This window comes from Thunnus thynnus, chromosome 6 (assembly GCF_963924715.1).
Source record: "Thunnus thynnus chromosome 6, fThuThy2.1, whole genome shotgun sequence".
Lineage (NCBI taxonomy): Eukaryota > Metazoa > Chordata > Actinopteri > Scombriformes > Scombridae > Thunnus > Thunnus thynnus.
Genome location: NC_089522.1, coordinates 26,034,058 through 26,050,023, shown reverse-complemented (window position 1 = coordinate 26,050,023; position 15,966 = coordinate 26,034,058). Strand labels below are relative to the sequence as shown.

Sequence of the window (15,966 nt, the reverse complement as noted above, 5' to 3'; positions counted from 1 at the left end):
AAATTATTTATGCAGATGGGTTTTGGGGCCACAGACAGACGGGAAATCAAAGGGAAGTTCTGTGAGACGGACTAACATACTGCTGGTTTTGGTCCTTTCTTGGAATTTATTGACAATAAGAAAAATGTAGAGAAACTCCAACTTTATCCTTTAAAGTTTGTATCATGTCAGAGGATCTTGTGCTGTTTGTGATGAATATTCCCAAATAATCAATTATCAAACAGTCAAACTCAAGCTCATGATGGGCCTTTGTGTGTTTTGACTGGTCAGTTTTATACACTAAATTATATTAGCGATGTTTCCAGTCAGGTTCAACTATGGGCCAGTGTTTTCAGGATTTTTCATTGGGGGGGCTGTTAACCAACACAGTGGAAACACATTTTTACTTTTCCTATTTGTAACTGAGGTCTAAAATAGTACAGCTTAGTATAATACTAATTGGGCTAAAAATGATTCATATGTGAATGTTCTCTGTTGCACTTCGAGACTAGAAACTCAGTTTATTCGTTAACCAGACATGATAAACAGTTTGTTTATGGTTGATTGAAACTACTGTTGTAGTTACATTAGAAATGACATCAACACATCATTCCTGTTAGATTGTCACTTATTGAATAGGCTGAAGTTGGGGAATTAAAAGAGTGTAGGAATTCACACTTTAAAACTTCAGGGGGACAAATATCTTTGCTGGAGGGCCGGATTTTGCTGTCTACCACTGCTGTAGAGACTCTACGACTGTACAGACCAGTGGTTCCCAACGTTCTTACCTCAATAACCAGTAAAGGAGAGTGATTTTTATCCCCTCAGATTGACTTGAAGAGGTGAAAGTATCCAGTTTTTCACAAGAAACAAGCAAAGATTAGAGAAAAGTCAGATAAAATACATTACTTTGTGTAGCAGAAGGACGTTTCATCTTCTTTTTTATCCTATAAATCCTCTTGTGAACCTTCAGGTTTATCATGTGACCTCCTGATTGGTACGAACACCACACACTGGTGCTGCTGTAAAGATGTGATGATACACCGAGAGGAAAACCCAATCACACTATCACACAACGACAGGGCTGCTCGTTTGAATAGTCCATAATTTATTTCTTAAATATGCCTTGTATGCATATAGATGTGTGTGGTATGAAGAGGAAACAAAAGATCACTGAACATACATGTAAACATTTTCAATTGGATGCTAGACATAAAGACAAAGAGGGAAAGAGTATGAGATCGTATCGAACCTGCACCTTTGAGTATCTGCGGTCATCACAAAGTGCTTTGAATTCAGAGTAAAGCTGAGAGCAGCTGGGGAAGACACGTAGGATGTTTCACTATACAGTATGTGCATAGGACAGTGAGCGTTCAAATGTGCAGTTTTATGCAATGTTAGTGCTTAGAAACACACAAAAAAAACACCTCTATACTGTCTTAACAACCGCACTAAGAGTTATATAATCATCAGCACACAACATTCATTAACTGGTGCCTCTGTAGCATCTCAAGCTCATGTCGGCTACTAGCTACAGAGGAACTTAGTGTTTTATTTGTATTTTTCACATTTCAGGAGACTGGATGGATCCGTTTGCATAGGTTTATGATGCCTGTACCATGTGGTTACCACTTTCTGATAAGTCACCCTTTATAAAGGGTTTAAGCATGAATTAATGATTTTATATTAAGGCTTTATAATAACTTACTAATGCTTTATAAATCATTTATGAGTCATTAATAACTAAGAATAACTTTTGGGTTGCCAGGTTGTGGAAAATCCTCCAACAGCATCAAACTTTCTTTGTCTTTTTAGCACTTTAGTTCATCAGGAAGACCTTCCAATGATAAAGGGCCCCATATTTCTCCCTTTATAAAAAGCCGTCAAGACTGCAGTTGTTAATTGTTAATAAGTTGTTAATAATGGTTCTTAAGTTTCTCAGAGTCTAGTATGCCATCAGCTTGTCAGTCAACTGCTATTATATGTCAATATATCATTAAAGGACAGGTTCACAATTTTAAAACGACAGTCAGGAGCCTAAATGAACATTGAAACAGGTTTTTCTTGCTGTCATCGTTCCTCCTGTTCATACTGACCGTTAGAAGATCATCTAAATGCATTTACAATGTCAGTGATGAGGAACAAAATCCACAGTCCTTGTTTTGGGCAAAATTTCATCTAAGTTTATCTGAAGATAATATGAGACTTCAGCCACCACAATTAGTGAAATATTAATGTTTTTTTGCCATGTTTATCTTCTTTTCTCTGTAATGCGAACTTGAGTGTCCTAAAAGCTGCCTTAAAATAAAAATATTATTAAATAAAGTGGATATCTTCCAGTTTTTTGTGTCTAAACAGCGTTTTCCTTTTCAGCTTCAGCGGAAGCATCGAACAAAAACAGCGACTATGGCAGTAAAAAGACTTTAACGTTGAAAGATATCTACTTGATTTGACTCATTTGGACGACTGAAGCTTCATAATAGCTTCAGATAAACTTTGAAATACATTTTTGCACAGAAGGAGGACTGTGGATTTTGTCCTCCATCACTTACATTGTAAGGACATTATGAGGGGATCTTCTAATGGTCAGTATGAACAGGAGGAATGATTACAGCAAGAAAAACGTGTCAGTATTTATTTGGGCTCCTGACTTTTGTTTTAAGAGAGACTTGAATAAACTGTGAACTTGTCTTTTAATAAAGCAGTCCGGTTCCAGCAGCGGACCTTTGTTGCATGTCACCCCCCATCTCTCTCTCCCCTTCCTTTCCTGTCAACTCTCTCCACTGTCTCCATAATAAAGGCACAAAAATGCCCTAAAAATATATATTTTAATGTTAATAAGCAGTTTATAAATGGATTCAGTTCCGATCTCCTGCAGCTCTTTTCCAGAAGGTAGGCGTTCCTTCCTGATGAACTAAAGAGTGAAAAAGACAACGCAAGAACTTCCACAACCTGGCAACCCCAAAAAGTTGGCTTATAAATGATCTATAAAGTCTTTAAAAATGATTTATTAACCATTAATAAAACCATTAATTAATGCTTATCACAAAGAGCTACCCTTATTTGCTGCTACCGTGTCTGAAAACACGGCTTTGATTGATGGAAAAAACGACGTCAAATTGAAAACGCAGAAACAGAGTGAAGTGTTCCTGTGTAAAAACAAATGATTATAATCAGGAGTCAATATGACGCAGCGTTCTCTTTAAACCAAAATGCTGTGAATCCCTTTGCTTTAAAGTTCTATATGAATACATTTACAGTATTTTCCTCAGTGCAGAAAACATCTTATGGCTTTAACTTTGTGTAAATAGTCATCTTGGTGGCCATGCATGCACCAATTATTATACACATAATCTATGTTACAGCGGAACAATAATATAATGTACCAACAATATGTGTTTACTGTTGTCAGTAAACATGGTTAGAAGCAGCTTTCTTTTCTACTGTAAGTCTCTATTCACAGAAAATGATCACACTTGTGAAGTTTTAGGGATGTTTAGTGCTAACTAAAATAGACATCTAATATTCAAATAGGTTATATAAAAGTAGCGGATGTGTGTTTAAATAACCCCTGATATCTGAATGCGACTTTGACAGAAGTGTGTGGTGGGTTACGCTACTACATTATGGTTGAGTACTTGAACTAAAAATGAAAATAAATCCTCTAGAAGTCAAGAGGTTTGTGTCCTGCAGCAGCACGGCCTCCGCTCCAGAGATTAAAACCTTCGACGGGTGAGTAACATACATGTGGACTATCGTTGTCAGAATCATGATTAGGGCTTATAAAGATGAAGGTGGTTGATGTTTTATCAACATTTACAGTAAGTAAACTCTAAAATTCTCCTCAGTTTTACTTCTCGTGTGGTTCACAGTTGACTTGATAAACTGTCTGATAACATTTTTTTGATATCAGCTTTTCATCGGTTCAAAACAGAGAAAACGGTACCGGCGAGCGTCCGCAACGTCACATTAGACAAATCTTAGATGCTGAGAGAAAAAACAAAGTGAATCCGATCATCAGAGAGGAGATCTTCACACCTCCCTGTGTCAATAAATGTTGGGACAGTCAGTGTAATTCCTGTCAAAGTATCCACCTGTGTACAGCCAATCCTCAGCTCCTGTGTGAGGGTTCGTTCCCAGCTGGAACCACCTGAAGAGACAGAAAACACGCAGGACGTCTTTTTAATAACAGGGTTAAAGGAAATATTGTATAACGTGAGAAATGTACAGTTCTGAGAAAATGTTAAAACTATGATCTGAGGAGTTTGAGACTGCAGGAAGTTTCCAGGACTTTTTTCTGCATTTATTTAGTCTTTGCACCATCAAGACACACGGCTGCTAAATAGATCATTTACTCCAGATGAAGTGTGATTACTTGCAGTTTTTCTCCTATTTAAATGTGTCTTTTTATAAATGTCTTGTGTTTTATTTTACATTTTGTCTTAATGCCTTTTATGTTTTATGTAAAGCACTTTTAATTGCCTTGTTGTTGAAAAGGTGTGACAGAAACAAACTTGCTTTACTTATTTTAGGACAGTTTTTTTATTTTAACAACGGCAGAATTCCAGGAATTAGGAGACACTTATAAGCCCTTTTTAAACATTGAATATGTAACATTAAAATGATTCAGATTGATTAGAATGATTTTTCCTGATTCAGTCGGAGGTCAATTTTACATAAATGTTCCTTACAGCTTCACGCAGTTTCACACTAAGCCGGATACATCTCTAAACGCATCATTTTCTCTGAGTTTCAGCCCTCCATCCTGACTAAAACAGTGTTTTTCTCTCACAAAAAAATAGCTTTTTGCAAATGGTCTCCTGAGCTGGAAACACTGGTGTTGATGCAAATCATTTTCACACAAAAACTGTGTTTTTAGGTGGCACAATATGGACCAAGCGGGTAGTTCTGGGTCTATGCAGAAGTGCCTCAAACCTGTATTCTCATTAACGGTCAGCAGGGGGCGACTCCACTGGCTCCAAAAAGAGGTCTGGTTGTATAGAAATCTGAGAAAATGACCCGACACTTTCCTAATGAGTTTATGGTCTCAATCGCTAGTTTCAAGTCTTCTTCAATACAGCTTATATTCATTTTGTAAATTATGGTCTCATGTAGAGTTAAATATACGATAAAGCAGGGTATGCTTTAGGGCGTGGCTACGTTGTGATTGACATGTCGCTACCACGGCAGTGTGTGAGGTGCTGTAGTTCACTTCTGGCTCCAAAAAACCAAGATGGCGAAGGTCAGAATGACAAACTCAAGGTTTCAGAAACCAATGGATGACGTCACAGTGGCTACGACCTTTATTTTTAAACAGTCTATGGTACGGACGTAGTCTCAGACATGACAGGAATGTTATGGAAAGAGCGGAAAGGTGATTTGAAAGTAAAGACATGAAGGAGGAAGAGTTTTCTGTTCTCTCACAGCTGCATCACTGATGGATTTTAAAACTTATTTTGCCATTGAAGCTGAAATTATTGACCTATGGGTCTCTTTTTTAATTCCTATTTGTTCACACGCTGTATGTTAAGAGCGGATATTCATTCATTCTTACAGTTGACATGAAGGAAAACTGAAAACATAGAGGCAGAGCAGGTGTGATTATTACTGTGCTTTTTTCCCTCCTTTACCTCCAAACTCTGAGGAATAAATGACATTTTAAAACTGTCTCATTCCTGTTGTTCTACAGTTTATTATGAACTCATATTATTTTGTTTGTGTATGAGAGACAGAGTGAGTCAGTGCTAAATTTATAGTGTTTTCAGTCTATCTGTGTATTTAACCTTCTGTTGTGACTTTTACATAACAGCGAGTCTGACACTTGACATGAGGCCAACTTGTTTTACAACCATCACATTTACGTAACGAGTTGCATGACAGAAAGGGGACATATTTGCAAGTTATAAATTTGTGGTTTTATAAATACAGACCTGGTTGACCACTCCTCCTCATCCTTGGAGCGCTCTCTGCGAGCGTCCCTCTGTTTCTCCTCTAACCGCTCTTTCTCTGTACTTGCTGTGTCTGTAAAAACACAAAAACATGAATGAGGAAGCCATTAGAGAAACATATGAGGGTCCTGGTGACGGAGTCTTTGTGTGTAGAAGGATACATGCGAGTCAAAACATTGCGTTTATGTGAGGTCGGTGTTACCTGTGTCTCCGTTTTCCATGGCTCTGATGTCAGGCCTCAGCCGGCAGTCTGTTGGTGGCAGTAGTCTCTCCATGCCGGGCTCCAGCTCGTTTAGTGTCATGGCAAAGCTGGTGAAGTTATACATCTACACAGGAGGACACAGCAGGTTACAGTGGGAAAATAACATCTCTGTTCAGAAACTGTTAATAAATGTTACTATTTTTTAAATTGGGCAAAAAAAACCCAACTTGTCCATATGTGTGTGAGCAGCTCTGAGAACAAGTCAAACAGACAGATATCCACTTAAGGTTTAAAGGTTTAATCCACCCAAATCATGAAATAACAGACAGTTTTATTTGTGCAGGTTTTTATATTTTTGAATCTCAGAGATTTCTGCAGAATGGAGGTGAATTAACTTTTGTTTGTGTTGCTCACTTCATTAAAAATTCAACAACATCTCTTTCCAGGAACAGTTTCTCTGTTTCTCTCTGGATAATCCACAGAACACTTTGTCAACAGTTTTCATACTGTAGGTGAAGTGAAAATGGTGAAATGAACAGGAACATAGCAGGGAGAAACTATGTCATCAATAAATATAAAACACATTTATCATCGCCCCTCGAATCTTAGTCGTCCCAGCTGAAGTTAATCATGTAGCATCATTTTCTGTGTGTGTGTGTGTGTGTGTGTGTGTGTGTGTGTGTGTGTGTGTGTGTGTGTGATATTGACCTGTGCTGAGTGAGCAGGCCGTGGCATTATCCTCCACAGTAAGGCACTTCCTGGTATCACAGTCACAGTCTCTTGAACTTCTGGCATCTCATCTGACTCCTCACCTTCACAACTATGTTCCTACACACACACACACAAAGATAAATGACATCATCAGACATGGACCACCAGCTTGACTTCACAGTACGAACAGTCCAAATGCAAACAGGTGATTCACAGAACTACAGTTGCAACAAATTCAACACTCAACGTCTCTCAAGCAACAACGTATGCCATTGCAAGACATCACATATTAGTGCTGGCAATGATCTAATCATACACTACACTTTGAACATAACTCCAACTAGACAACAGCAGTAGCACACTACAGATACCAAAATACATGTTTACCTTACCTTCTACTAAAGCCACTGCATGTTAATGTGAAAGGAAAGATACCGTTTGAGAAAAGAATTTAGAGCGGTGAGTAAATTCACAGATTATTTCATGCTGTAAGACAGAGAAAACATGTCATAGACACATGTGAGAACAAACTGGAGGCAGAATTTCATCTCAGGAGGCAGATCCGGGTCCGTATTCATCAAGCGTCTCAGAGCAGGAAATCAGTCCTAAATGGCCAACAATTCTCAGAGTGATGCAAATATGTTCTTCCTTTTATGTCTATAGCCGTTTTCACACATGAACTCCAGACAATGTCCAGAGAATCATGTCCGGACATTTTCCAGAGCTGCCCTTTCACACATGTAGCACACAGCGGGAGATTATCCAGGTCAGACGCCTACTGGAAATACTGCAGGAGGCAGAAAGTATGCTGCAGTTGTAATTCTGCGTTTTTCAGCTTGTCATAAGAAATAAAACTACTTCTATTTTACGATAAATCACAAGTCCTCTCTCCCATCAGTGCTAGCTTCACAGCAGAGCATTCAGGCTCAGTCGAAACAATGCAGCTTAGCACCAGTTGCACAAGTAAAATAGCAGCTGTGGATGAGAGGCGAGTTAACTGCTGGAAGTCAAAGACGTCATGTTTAAGTTTATGTTCTGCTTGTTCAACAGTTGTAATTGTTCGTACCGTCTCCCTTACTGCCGGATTTTGTTGCACTTACAGCATCGAGCAGTTGTAGCCCACTCACTCGCTTGGACTCAATCGGACGTTACATGGACTTTGTTCTAGGGAGCTGGCAGGAAACGTCCGTTTAATGTCTAGTCTGACTGATTCGGACATTTGTGTTCACACATACAGCTCCTGTGGGTTATGTCTGGAAAGATTTCAGGGTTGCAGTGCATGTGAGAAAGGGGAGTAAAGAGTAAACAAATTTCATCAACTTTCTTAACTCAGGAAATCGCTCCCACCTCAGACAACATTTAGGAAAGTTCCTTTTAGGAACTGCCAGGAGATGACCTTCATGCAGAGACATACATGCACAGAGGAGAGATATTCATTGATGTTAACGGGTACCGTTTAAGGAAAAAATGAATAATTTTTGTGATGAACTTTGTGCAGGATGCTAAAGGGAGCATGTGCTCTCCACATAAACAGAAGTCCTTGCAAACTTAGGCAACAGGGAAAATGCAGCTTCACAACTCTGATGATTTGGGTTTGTATCAGTTTAAGTTTAAGCAGTAATGAATTCAGATTCATTCAGTTACACAAGCGTTGAAGCAAACTGTGCATCATATTATCACAATACATTTCAACCAGCTGTGAGGACACATAAGTTAACAAGGAGTGTCGCTGAGAGGGAAACTGGACAGTGGAAGAGAAATTTCATGATCTCCATGTTGAGATGGTTTGTAACATCATTCCTGTGAGTGAAATAATGCACAAAATATGCAAGATGTGGCAAGATTACAGGTTTAACAGAACAATGAGAGGGCTGAGTCAAGTTAGCAACTATTTTTAATCGTTTTAACCACATGAACGACTTGTCAGTGTTTACTTACAGTGTAATATGCAAATGTTTTATTGATAAATATCATCAGTAGATTTATTAATTTTGACATCATATTTTGCACATATAACCTAGATAACTTAATTACCAACATTATTTGATTTATACACATAAACAAACACATAAAAAGTGCTATTTTCTGTCTAGTTTTACTCTTGTCTAATTAGTATATCAAACTACAAATGTTAGAAAACAATTATAATTTCTGCTTTGCAGCTTTGAGTGTTGTAAAAGTCACAATAAGATTAACTCTTCTCCCGGCTGAAGGTTAGTGCAAGAAGCTTCATAAATAAATGTCGAGTTTTAAAGTATTCTAAAATTAGTCCTTGGTTATTACGAGCGATTCTGAGACGCTTGATATCAGATTTCAGTCAGAGCAACATCTACTGTACTTCTAGTGTAATTCTAAACACTGCTCACCTGTTTCAGCTTTTTTGAGTCTCCTCCCGTCTTCTTCTCTGACTTCTTGTACGCTTCATAGACCTTGGGGTCCACGCTGTACATGCACTCTGTCCATTTTCCGTAGATCACTCGCCTCTTCTTCTTACTGGTTCGACAATAACGACATAAGCTCAGTTCACAGAAAGTAAATCACACAAGTCGCCTGTTGTCGCAGTGTTGCTGTCCTGTTCTTACCTTTTGTCTTGGATATGACCTTCTACTTTGTGCAGCTCTTTCCCAAACATGCCACACGGTTTGAAGTTCAACACGCACTTATCTCCCGTGCTGACCAAAAGAAATATGTTAATCAATAAATAATCAGCGATCCAGACATTTTAAATCAATTACAATAAAAGTATTTGTCACCGTACTTGTGGTTGAGTATCTCCACCGTTCCGTATTGCTCAATCCAGAGTTTTCCTAAGATGATGTTGTGCACACAGCACATTGGGTTTGACCACGTGTACGCTTCTTTATGTCTGTAAGAAATTCACAGCTTGGTTATATTGACTTTATGGCTGTTTTGTAAGCGTTCACCAGTCTTGACTGTGAAGAGTATAAAGTTACAGTCTGTGTTTAAATATCTGAGTGAGTGAGAAAGCAAACAAAACTTTTATAGAAATATTGTAACACACTTCATTCTGAGGGAAAAGTCAAGAATAATCAAAGCATACCCACATGCAAACACTAACAAGTAGCATACTGGCCCGACTATAAGACAAACCCCCTTTTTTCACTTTCACACTCGTCCTGCTGGTTAAAGTCCTCATCTTTGAAGTCTTTTCTCTTATAAAAGTGAAATAATAAATCGCACATTTGTGTATCTTGTCTATTAGTCACATTTTCTCCAGTCAGGCTCTTTGAAGTGGTCAAATATTTTTTCTGGCATTTGTCAGACTGTCTGTTTGTCTTTTCGAGCTCCTCGTCATCTGTGACAGCAGGAATTTCTGGCTGCTTGACATTTAATTCTCAGTGTGTTTCTGCAGTAAAGATGTTTTCACTCGTCACAAATTTATTTCCTCCGTGGCAGAAAAACATGTTACACGAGCCTTCAGAAACTCCTGCGGTTAAACTAAAAACACTTTTCAGGCTGACTGTAACAGACTCACTATAAACAAACTTGAATACACTTTCTCGCCTAGCAACAAGGCTACAAATAACCCATAATGCAACACTCTCTGTAGGAGCTTGTGTTACACCGGTACACTCTCATTGAAAAAGAATATCAAATGTTTCAAACGTTATTTCTAGAAGAAATATATCATCTTATATTCGGGCCAATACGGTCATTAAGACAATTAAATGCAGCTAAAAGCACAACAAATCAAAAGTGAGTGAGGATGCAGAAATCTACACAGATTAAAAGACACAAATACTCACTTTAGTAACTCAAGTGTCATCGTGCCTTTGGGGTCAGCCTCGACACTTTTGCCCCAGAATTTGAGTTTCGGGTAGATGGAGCCATGAAATTCAAACTCTTTCTTCAAAGACTCAGCATGGAAGGCACTGATGGGGGGGTGGTGGCTCACCTGCTCTGAGATCAACCTGTATCCATCATCCTCTCTGTAAAAAACAAAACAAAAACAAAAACAGAAGAAAACTCACATTAATTAACAAGATTTCTATTTACCAGCAATGCAAAGCTGTACTAAGCAATTTCAGCTTCTAAAAGGTGTAAAAAGTCTTCTCTGATACCTTGTGAGTTCATATGTCTCCCCCAGTAAAGGATTAAATGGCTTTCCAGTCCTTTCCCACTGAGATGCTACAGCTGAAACTGCAAATGCAGCAACAACCTGTCACAGAGACATTACTGGTCATTACTGTGCATTTATCTGTCCAGATGTGTTTAGAACAACGCTGACGACACAGAGCAGAGAGAAAGCAAAACAAGCGGAAAATCTGACAAAAACACAACATCAGAGTGTTAATTTTACCTGCATGCGGTCTATGGAGTCAGGTAAACTGCAGGCTTTGTGGATGAGGTGAGTGTGTTCCATGTACTCCGAGATTCTCTGGAGAAAACTCAGCGGCTCGTTAAACTCAACCGGCATCGCTATTTTGGATAGCTCCTGCAAGAGACCAAAAAAAACCCAGATAAATAAGCATTAACATACAGTATATATCCAAATTTTATACCAGATTCAAAGTGTGACTCAGCAGTGTTATGTAATACCTTCCTTGTAAAGGTCCTGCACCATACTACTTTCCTTTTATACAACAATAATGCACTGCCTTTTAACTGTAGTAGTGACAAAAGATGTGTTTTTTTTTATTTATCGTATTCAGATGTTCATTTAAGTTATTTTTGGATCTTTCAGATGGCTGCAAAAAATGCATTCCCCAAACCAATTATAGCCAGCTGAGCAGAAATAAGAGCAGAAAGAGTTCACGCATGACTGATCTTGTAGCATCACGATGAGAGTGGAAACAAGTGCACATTCAATTATTTAAAAAAATACTTGTCACGCTCACCCCGGACTCTGACTACAGTTTGTTTGCAGCAAATCTGATGTTAGAAATTCATATTATATCCTCTAAAAGAGTAACTGCATAAAATATCAGCTTTGCATAGTAGCTTTGTATTCTCATGGTTCGGTTATGGAGGAAGCAGGTAGGACTCACCATGCCGATGCATTTCTTCAGTATGCTCCACACACTGAAGTTGTTTCTGGAGATCATTTCAGATGGCAGGGTTTTCCTGGTAGACATTTTGACCAAAAAAGATTAAAAAGATCTTGTGAAAAATTAAAAAAAACACCAAATATCTGACAGTGTATCTGTTAACAGCTTACTCCTAAGCACAAAAAGTGACAGGATGTCATCAAAGAACACAGTTTAATACACTGAAATCTAGATGACTAACTAGCTACAGCAAAAGATACTCTGCAGTGGAGGAGTGCTCATAAAAATGTGCCTGCTCTGGTCTTGTCTGCTTCCACATGTAAGTGCATGCATGTTGGAGCACCTCACCCAAATGCTGTAACATGCATACATATGTACATGCATACCAAACTTGTGCATGACCCCTCACCTGCGCTCCCATACTCCATTCTCCTGTGCAGCGCTGCCGTCAGTCACCTGCTTGCTTTCAAACACCAGGGCATCCTTAAAACTGACCTCACAGGAATCATCTGACTCCAGCCCTGAAGTAGATGCACAGAAAAGACGCTTTTCATTCATTTTAACACAAGAAGCAAGTATATTTAACTACTTGAGACCTCTGGCAGCCCATCAATCTGCAGCAAGTGACCCTGTTAACTGGCGGCTTTTGGCTGACTGCGTCCATGATTGCTTGTAGTGATGGCAGCTGTTGAAAAACACCAAGGGAACCTACGGCGGCTCACGAAACTCACGAAAAAAAAAGGTCCTCTATAGAGCCAGCATTTGGTTTGTCCATTCTGGACTACTGTAGAAACATGGCGGTGCAAAATAGCGGTCTCCGTGGAAGAGGACCTGTTCCCTATGTAGATCTAAAGGGCTCATTCTAAGGTAACAAAAACACACTAATTCTTATTTTCAGGTGATTATACACTAATTAAAACATACTTATGAATATTATATTCCATTTCTGCCAAGTCCGTTCTGCTACATTTTACACACTGCACCTTTAATTACAAAGTTAAGGTTAATTATTGGGTTAAGTTTAATGTGAATATGGGTCACTTTTCCAGCTGAAAATAATGGTATAAAATCTTCTGCAGTGCTTATCTATACATTTTGTTTCCAACATTAAAAGGGGACCTATTATGCTCATTTCCAGCTCTATATTTTTATTCTGGGACTCCACTAGAGCAGCTCTGCAAGATTTACAGTTCAAAAAACTCCTTATTTATCTTATACTGGCCCTTTATGCAGGCTGCAGTTCAGCCTCTGTCTCTCAATAGGCAGTTTTAGCTCCTGTCTCTTTAAGGCCCCCCTCCCAATGAGCCTACTCTGTTCTGATTGGCCACAGTGTTGCCAGATGTACGATCAATAGCTATCGTATTTGCATGATAATTTTGCCTTCTGTACAATGTAAGGTCAATGATAGCAAAAGTCCCATAATGTACCATAATTTGATCATTTTGTGACAGTTAGTAATAGTAGTTGCAATCAGTCTAGGCTATTTCAGTTTAATTCCTTTCGCAAACACAAGGATAGTAAAATATGGATCCTATGTCTGTGTTTATGCTTCTATTCTCACATCACCTCTTTCCAGCCAATCATGCTTGTTGTGATGATAAATGTGACTCATGTTTATCATCGCAACAAGCATGATTGGCTGGCCCGCTCATTTGAAGAGAGTTTGCATGAGTCGAGAGATAGCTTATTGCTGCATCTATGTGAAATAAATAAATAAAATGAGTGCTGAATCAGACCGATGGAGTTATGGACACATAAAGTAGCCTGTTCGAAGATTGCACAACGGTAGGCTATGTGGAACTTTAGCTGATAAGGTAAGCATGTTATGTATTTAATTCCAACGTAGATCCTGAACAGGCTACAACTCGTGTTGTTATAGTTTACTAATATAGCCTTTAGTTTATTGAACAGCTATGCTTTTGTTTTCAGTGTTGGAACATTTTTATTTGAGTGAGTCCCAAAAGACTACCCTCTTCCACGCACCATATAACTACATCAGCAATTTTTTTTTTTTTAAATAATGTGGCTAAATTTGTAGGCAGTGTCAAAATGTTGTTTGTTTCTATAAATACGTGTTTTCTGAAATTACACAATTACGCCACATTTATTTTAAGCCTCTGGTACGACACTTTAACATTTCCCATCTGGCAATGCTTATTGGCCAGCTTTCCAGAAGCCTGCTGAGGGGCAGCCATATCAGAGTCGTGTTAAGTTACCACTGATGAAAATACAACATTCCCTGCTTCATATTAAAAGGCTTTAAATGACTTAATAATGGGAGACTTTTAATGTGAAGAATTCACAGGAAATTACATGTGTTCCTCACCAAATTAGAAGAGCTTTGTTAGGCAAAACAACAACATATGGAGATATTTGGAGCTCTTTGTTCAGCGGATCAGTTAGAAGTAATGCAGGGAGGCATAGTACAAGCAGAAACAGCCACAGTGATGATGATGTTTAATGAAGAGCTGCAAATGACCAGCACACCTCCAACAGGTGAACAACTCATTTTATTTTGCCACGCTGTGTAATGGAAAAAACACTCACAGCATGACAGCTTGACTCAAGTAATGGCTCAGCATAAACACACAAAAAAATATTGGAAAAAATACCATAATGTTAGCAGAGCTGAGCACTGAACTTGCATGTTGTGCTGGAGCAGATGACCATATAAAGACATCTGTCACGAGCTGACATCAGCTCGGGTTGAAAGTAGAAAAGATGTTGGAAACTGAGCATTCAGAGCAGTCTGAAGCCGGTGCTTTTTGCTCACAGGGATAACGTCTGCAAACGTTTATCCCGTTATTCGACACTTTGGGCGCGTTTACTATAAACATCCGACATTGTAACACTATATGTCTGACTGAAAAGAAAGAAAAGCATAATAGGTTCCCTTTAATGCTTCTTGCTCAGCACACATATTTCACTTGCGTAAATAGTTAAAAACAGCACAGATTCGTATGTATTGAAGTCACCAGCTAACAGGGTCACTAGTAAGATCCGAAACACCTGTCTCACCTGTCTCCGCGTCGTAAAACTCCTCCTCGCTGTTCATACTGAGCAGACAAAGTAACTGTGCGTTACTCAGAAGTCATGTTTCCACCAACCGGCCCAGCCTCTCTGCAAAGCATCACAGACAGCCAGACACACACCTGCAACAGCACGGACACCTCGTTACAGCGAGCAGGGCAGCTAGCTGGCTGTGGAGGTTAAAGCCAAACATGTGTCTTAAGCTTGCTATGAAATAAAAATAACCGCTCGCTGGCTCTCTGCTCCCCAAACAGCCTCAGCTACTAGTTAACTTAGCTATCTGACTAGCTAACTAGCCGTTAGCATCGCTGAAGAGTGGGCAGCAGAGATTAGCTAACGCTATCAACACACTCACTGACACACAAATACCAACACGGAGACGGACACGAAGATTTAAACACAGTTTAGTAAAGTATACCTGTGAATTAAGGTCAAATTAGAGCTCTAGTAACATAAACAATCGAAGAGAGTACAGTCGCTGGAGCAGGGCGGAAGTGGGCGGCAAGGACACCGTGACTGACAGGTGCGTCGGCCAATCAGATCGCAGCCAGGAGCGGACTAGAAATAGAAGGCAAAGAGCAGAAGTTCAGTCCAGCTGCTGTTTTCAAGTAATAAACAAATAATGTGACATTTAAGTCTTCACAGGACTTCATTACAGGCTGGATGGAGGTGACTTCTCAAATATCGAGTTAAATAATAGGTCAATTCATATATTACTATGTATTAAGGTTTTTAATGGCTTATATGCACAGTTTAATGGGGTCACAATTTTTCAAGTCTGTCCTAAAACAACAGTCAGGAGCCCAAATGAACATTGAAATAGATTTTTCTTGCCATAATCATTCCTTCTGTTCATACTGGCCATTAGAAAACCCTTGCATAATGCATTCACAATGTAAGTGATGGGGGCCAAAATCCACAAGCTTCTTTCTGTGCAAAAATGTATTTAAAAGTTTATATGAAGCTAATATGAAGCTTCAGTCATCCAAATGAGTCAAATCAAGTAGAAATCTTTCAACGTTACAGTTAAAGTTTTAAATTAAAGCATTCAGTTTCAATATATCATCTGTGTGAAATATCTATTGAC

The 15,966-nt window shown here is 38.9% G+C and overlaps 1 protein-coding gene across 3 annotated transcripts; it reads right to left on the bottom strand.

Annotated features, from left to right (window-relative positions):
* Positions 1 to 1,067: 1,067 nt before the first annotated feature.
* Positions 1,068 to 15,435, bottom strand: LOC137184896 (oxysterol-binding protein-related protein 2-like). Of its 3 annotated transcripts, none has more exons than XM_067593006.1 (14): positions 15,298 to 15,435; positions 14,868 to 15,001; positions 12,259 to 12,370; positions 11,850 to 11,925; positions 11,162 to 11,296; positions 10,923 to 11,020; positions 10,608 to 10,790; positions 9,599 to 9,706; positions 9,423 to 9,512; positions 9,207 to 9,333; positions 6,838 to 6,957; positions 6,130 to 6,253; positions 5,910 to 6,000; positions 1,068 to 4,129 (listed from the first exon to the last, which is right to left on the bottom strand). In XM_067593006.1, the coding sequence occupies exons 2-14, from the start codon at positions 14,902 to 14,904 to the stop codon at positions 4,027 to 4,029; spliced, it is 1,404 nt and encodes a 467-aa protein (XP_067449107.1). In that variant the 5' UTR covers positions 14,905 to 15,001; positions 15,298 to 15,435; the 3' UTR covers positions 1,068 to 4,026. The 3 variants fall into 3 exon arrangements, with proteins under 3 accessions (XP_067449107.1, XP_067449109.1, XP_067449108.1); XM_067593008.1 differs by having other exon boundaries at positions 14,868 to 14,905; positions 15,298 to 15,401; XM_067593007.1 differs by lacking the exon at positions 15,298 to 15,435 and having other exon boundaries at positions 14,868 to 15,291.
* Between the last annotated feature and the right edge of the window lie 531 nt (positions 15,436 to 15,966).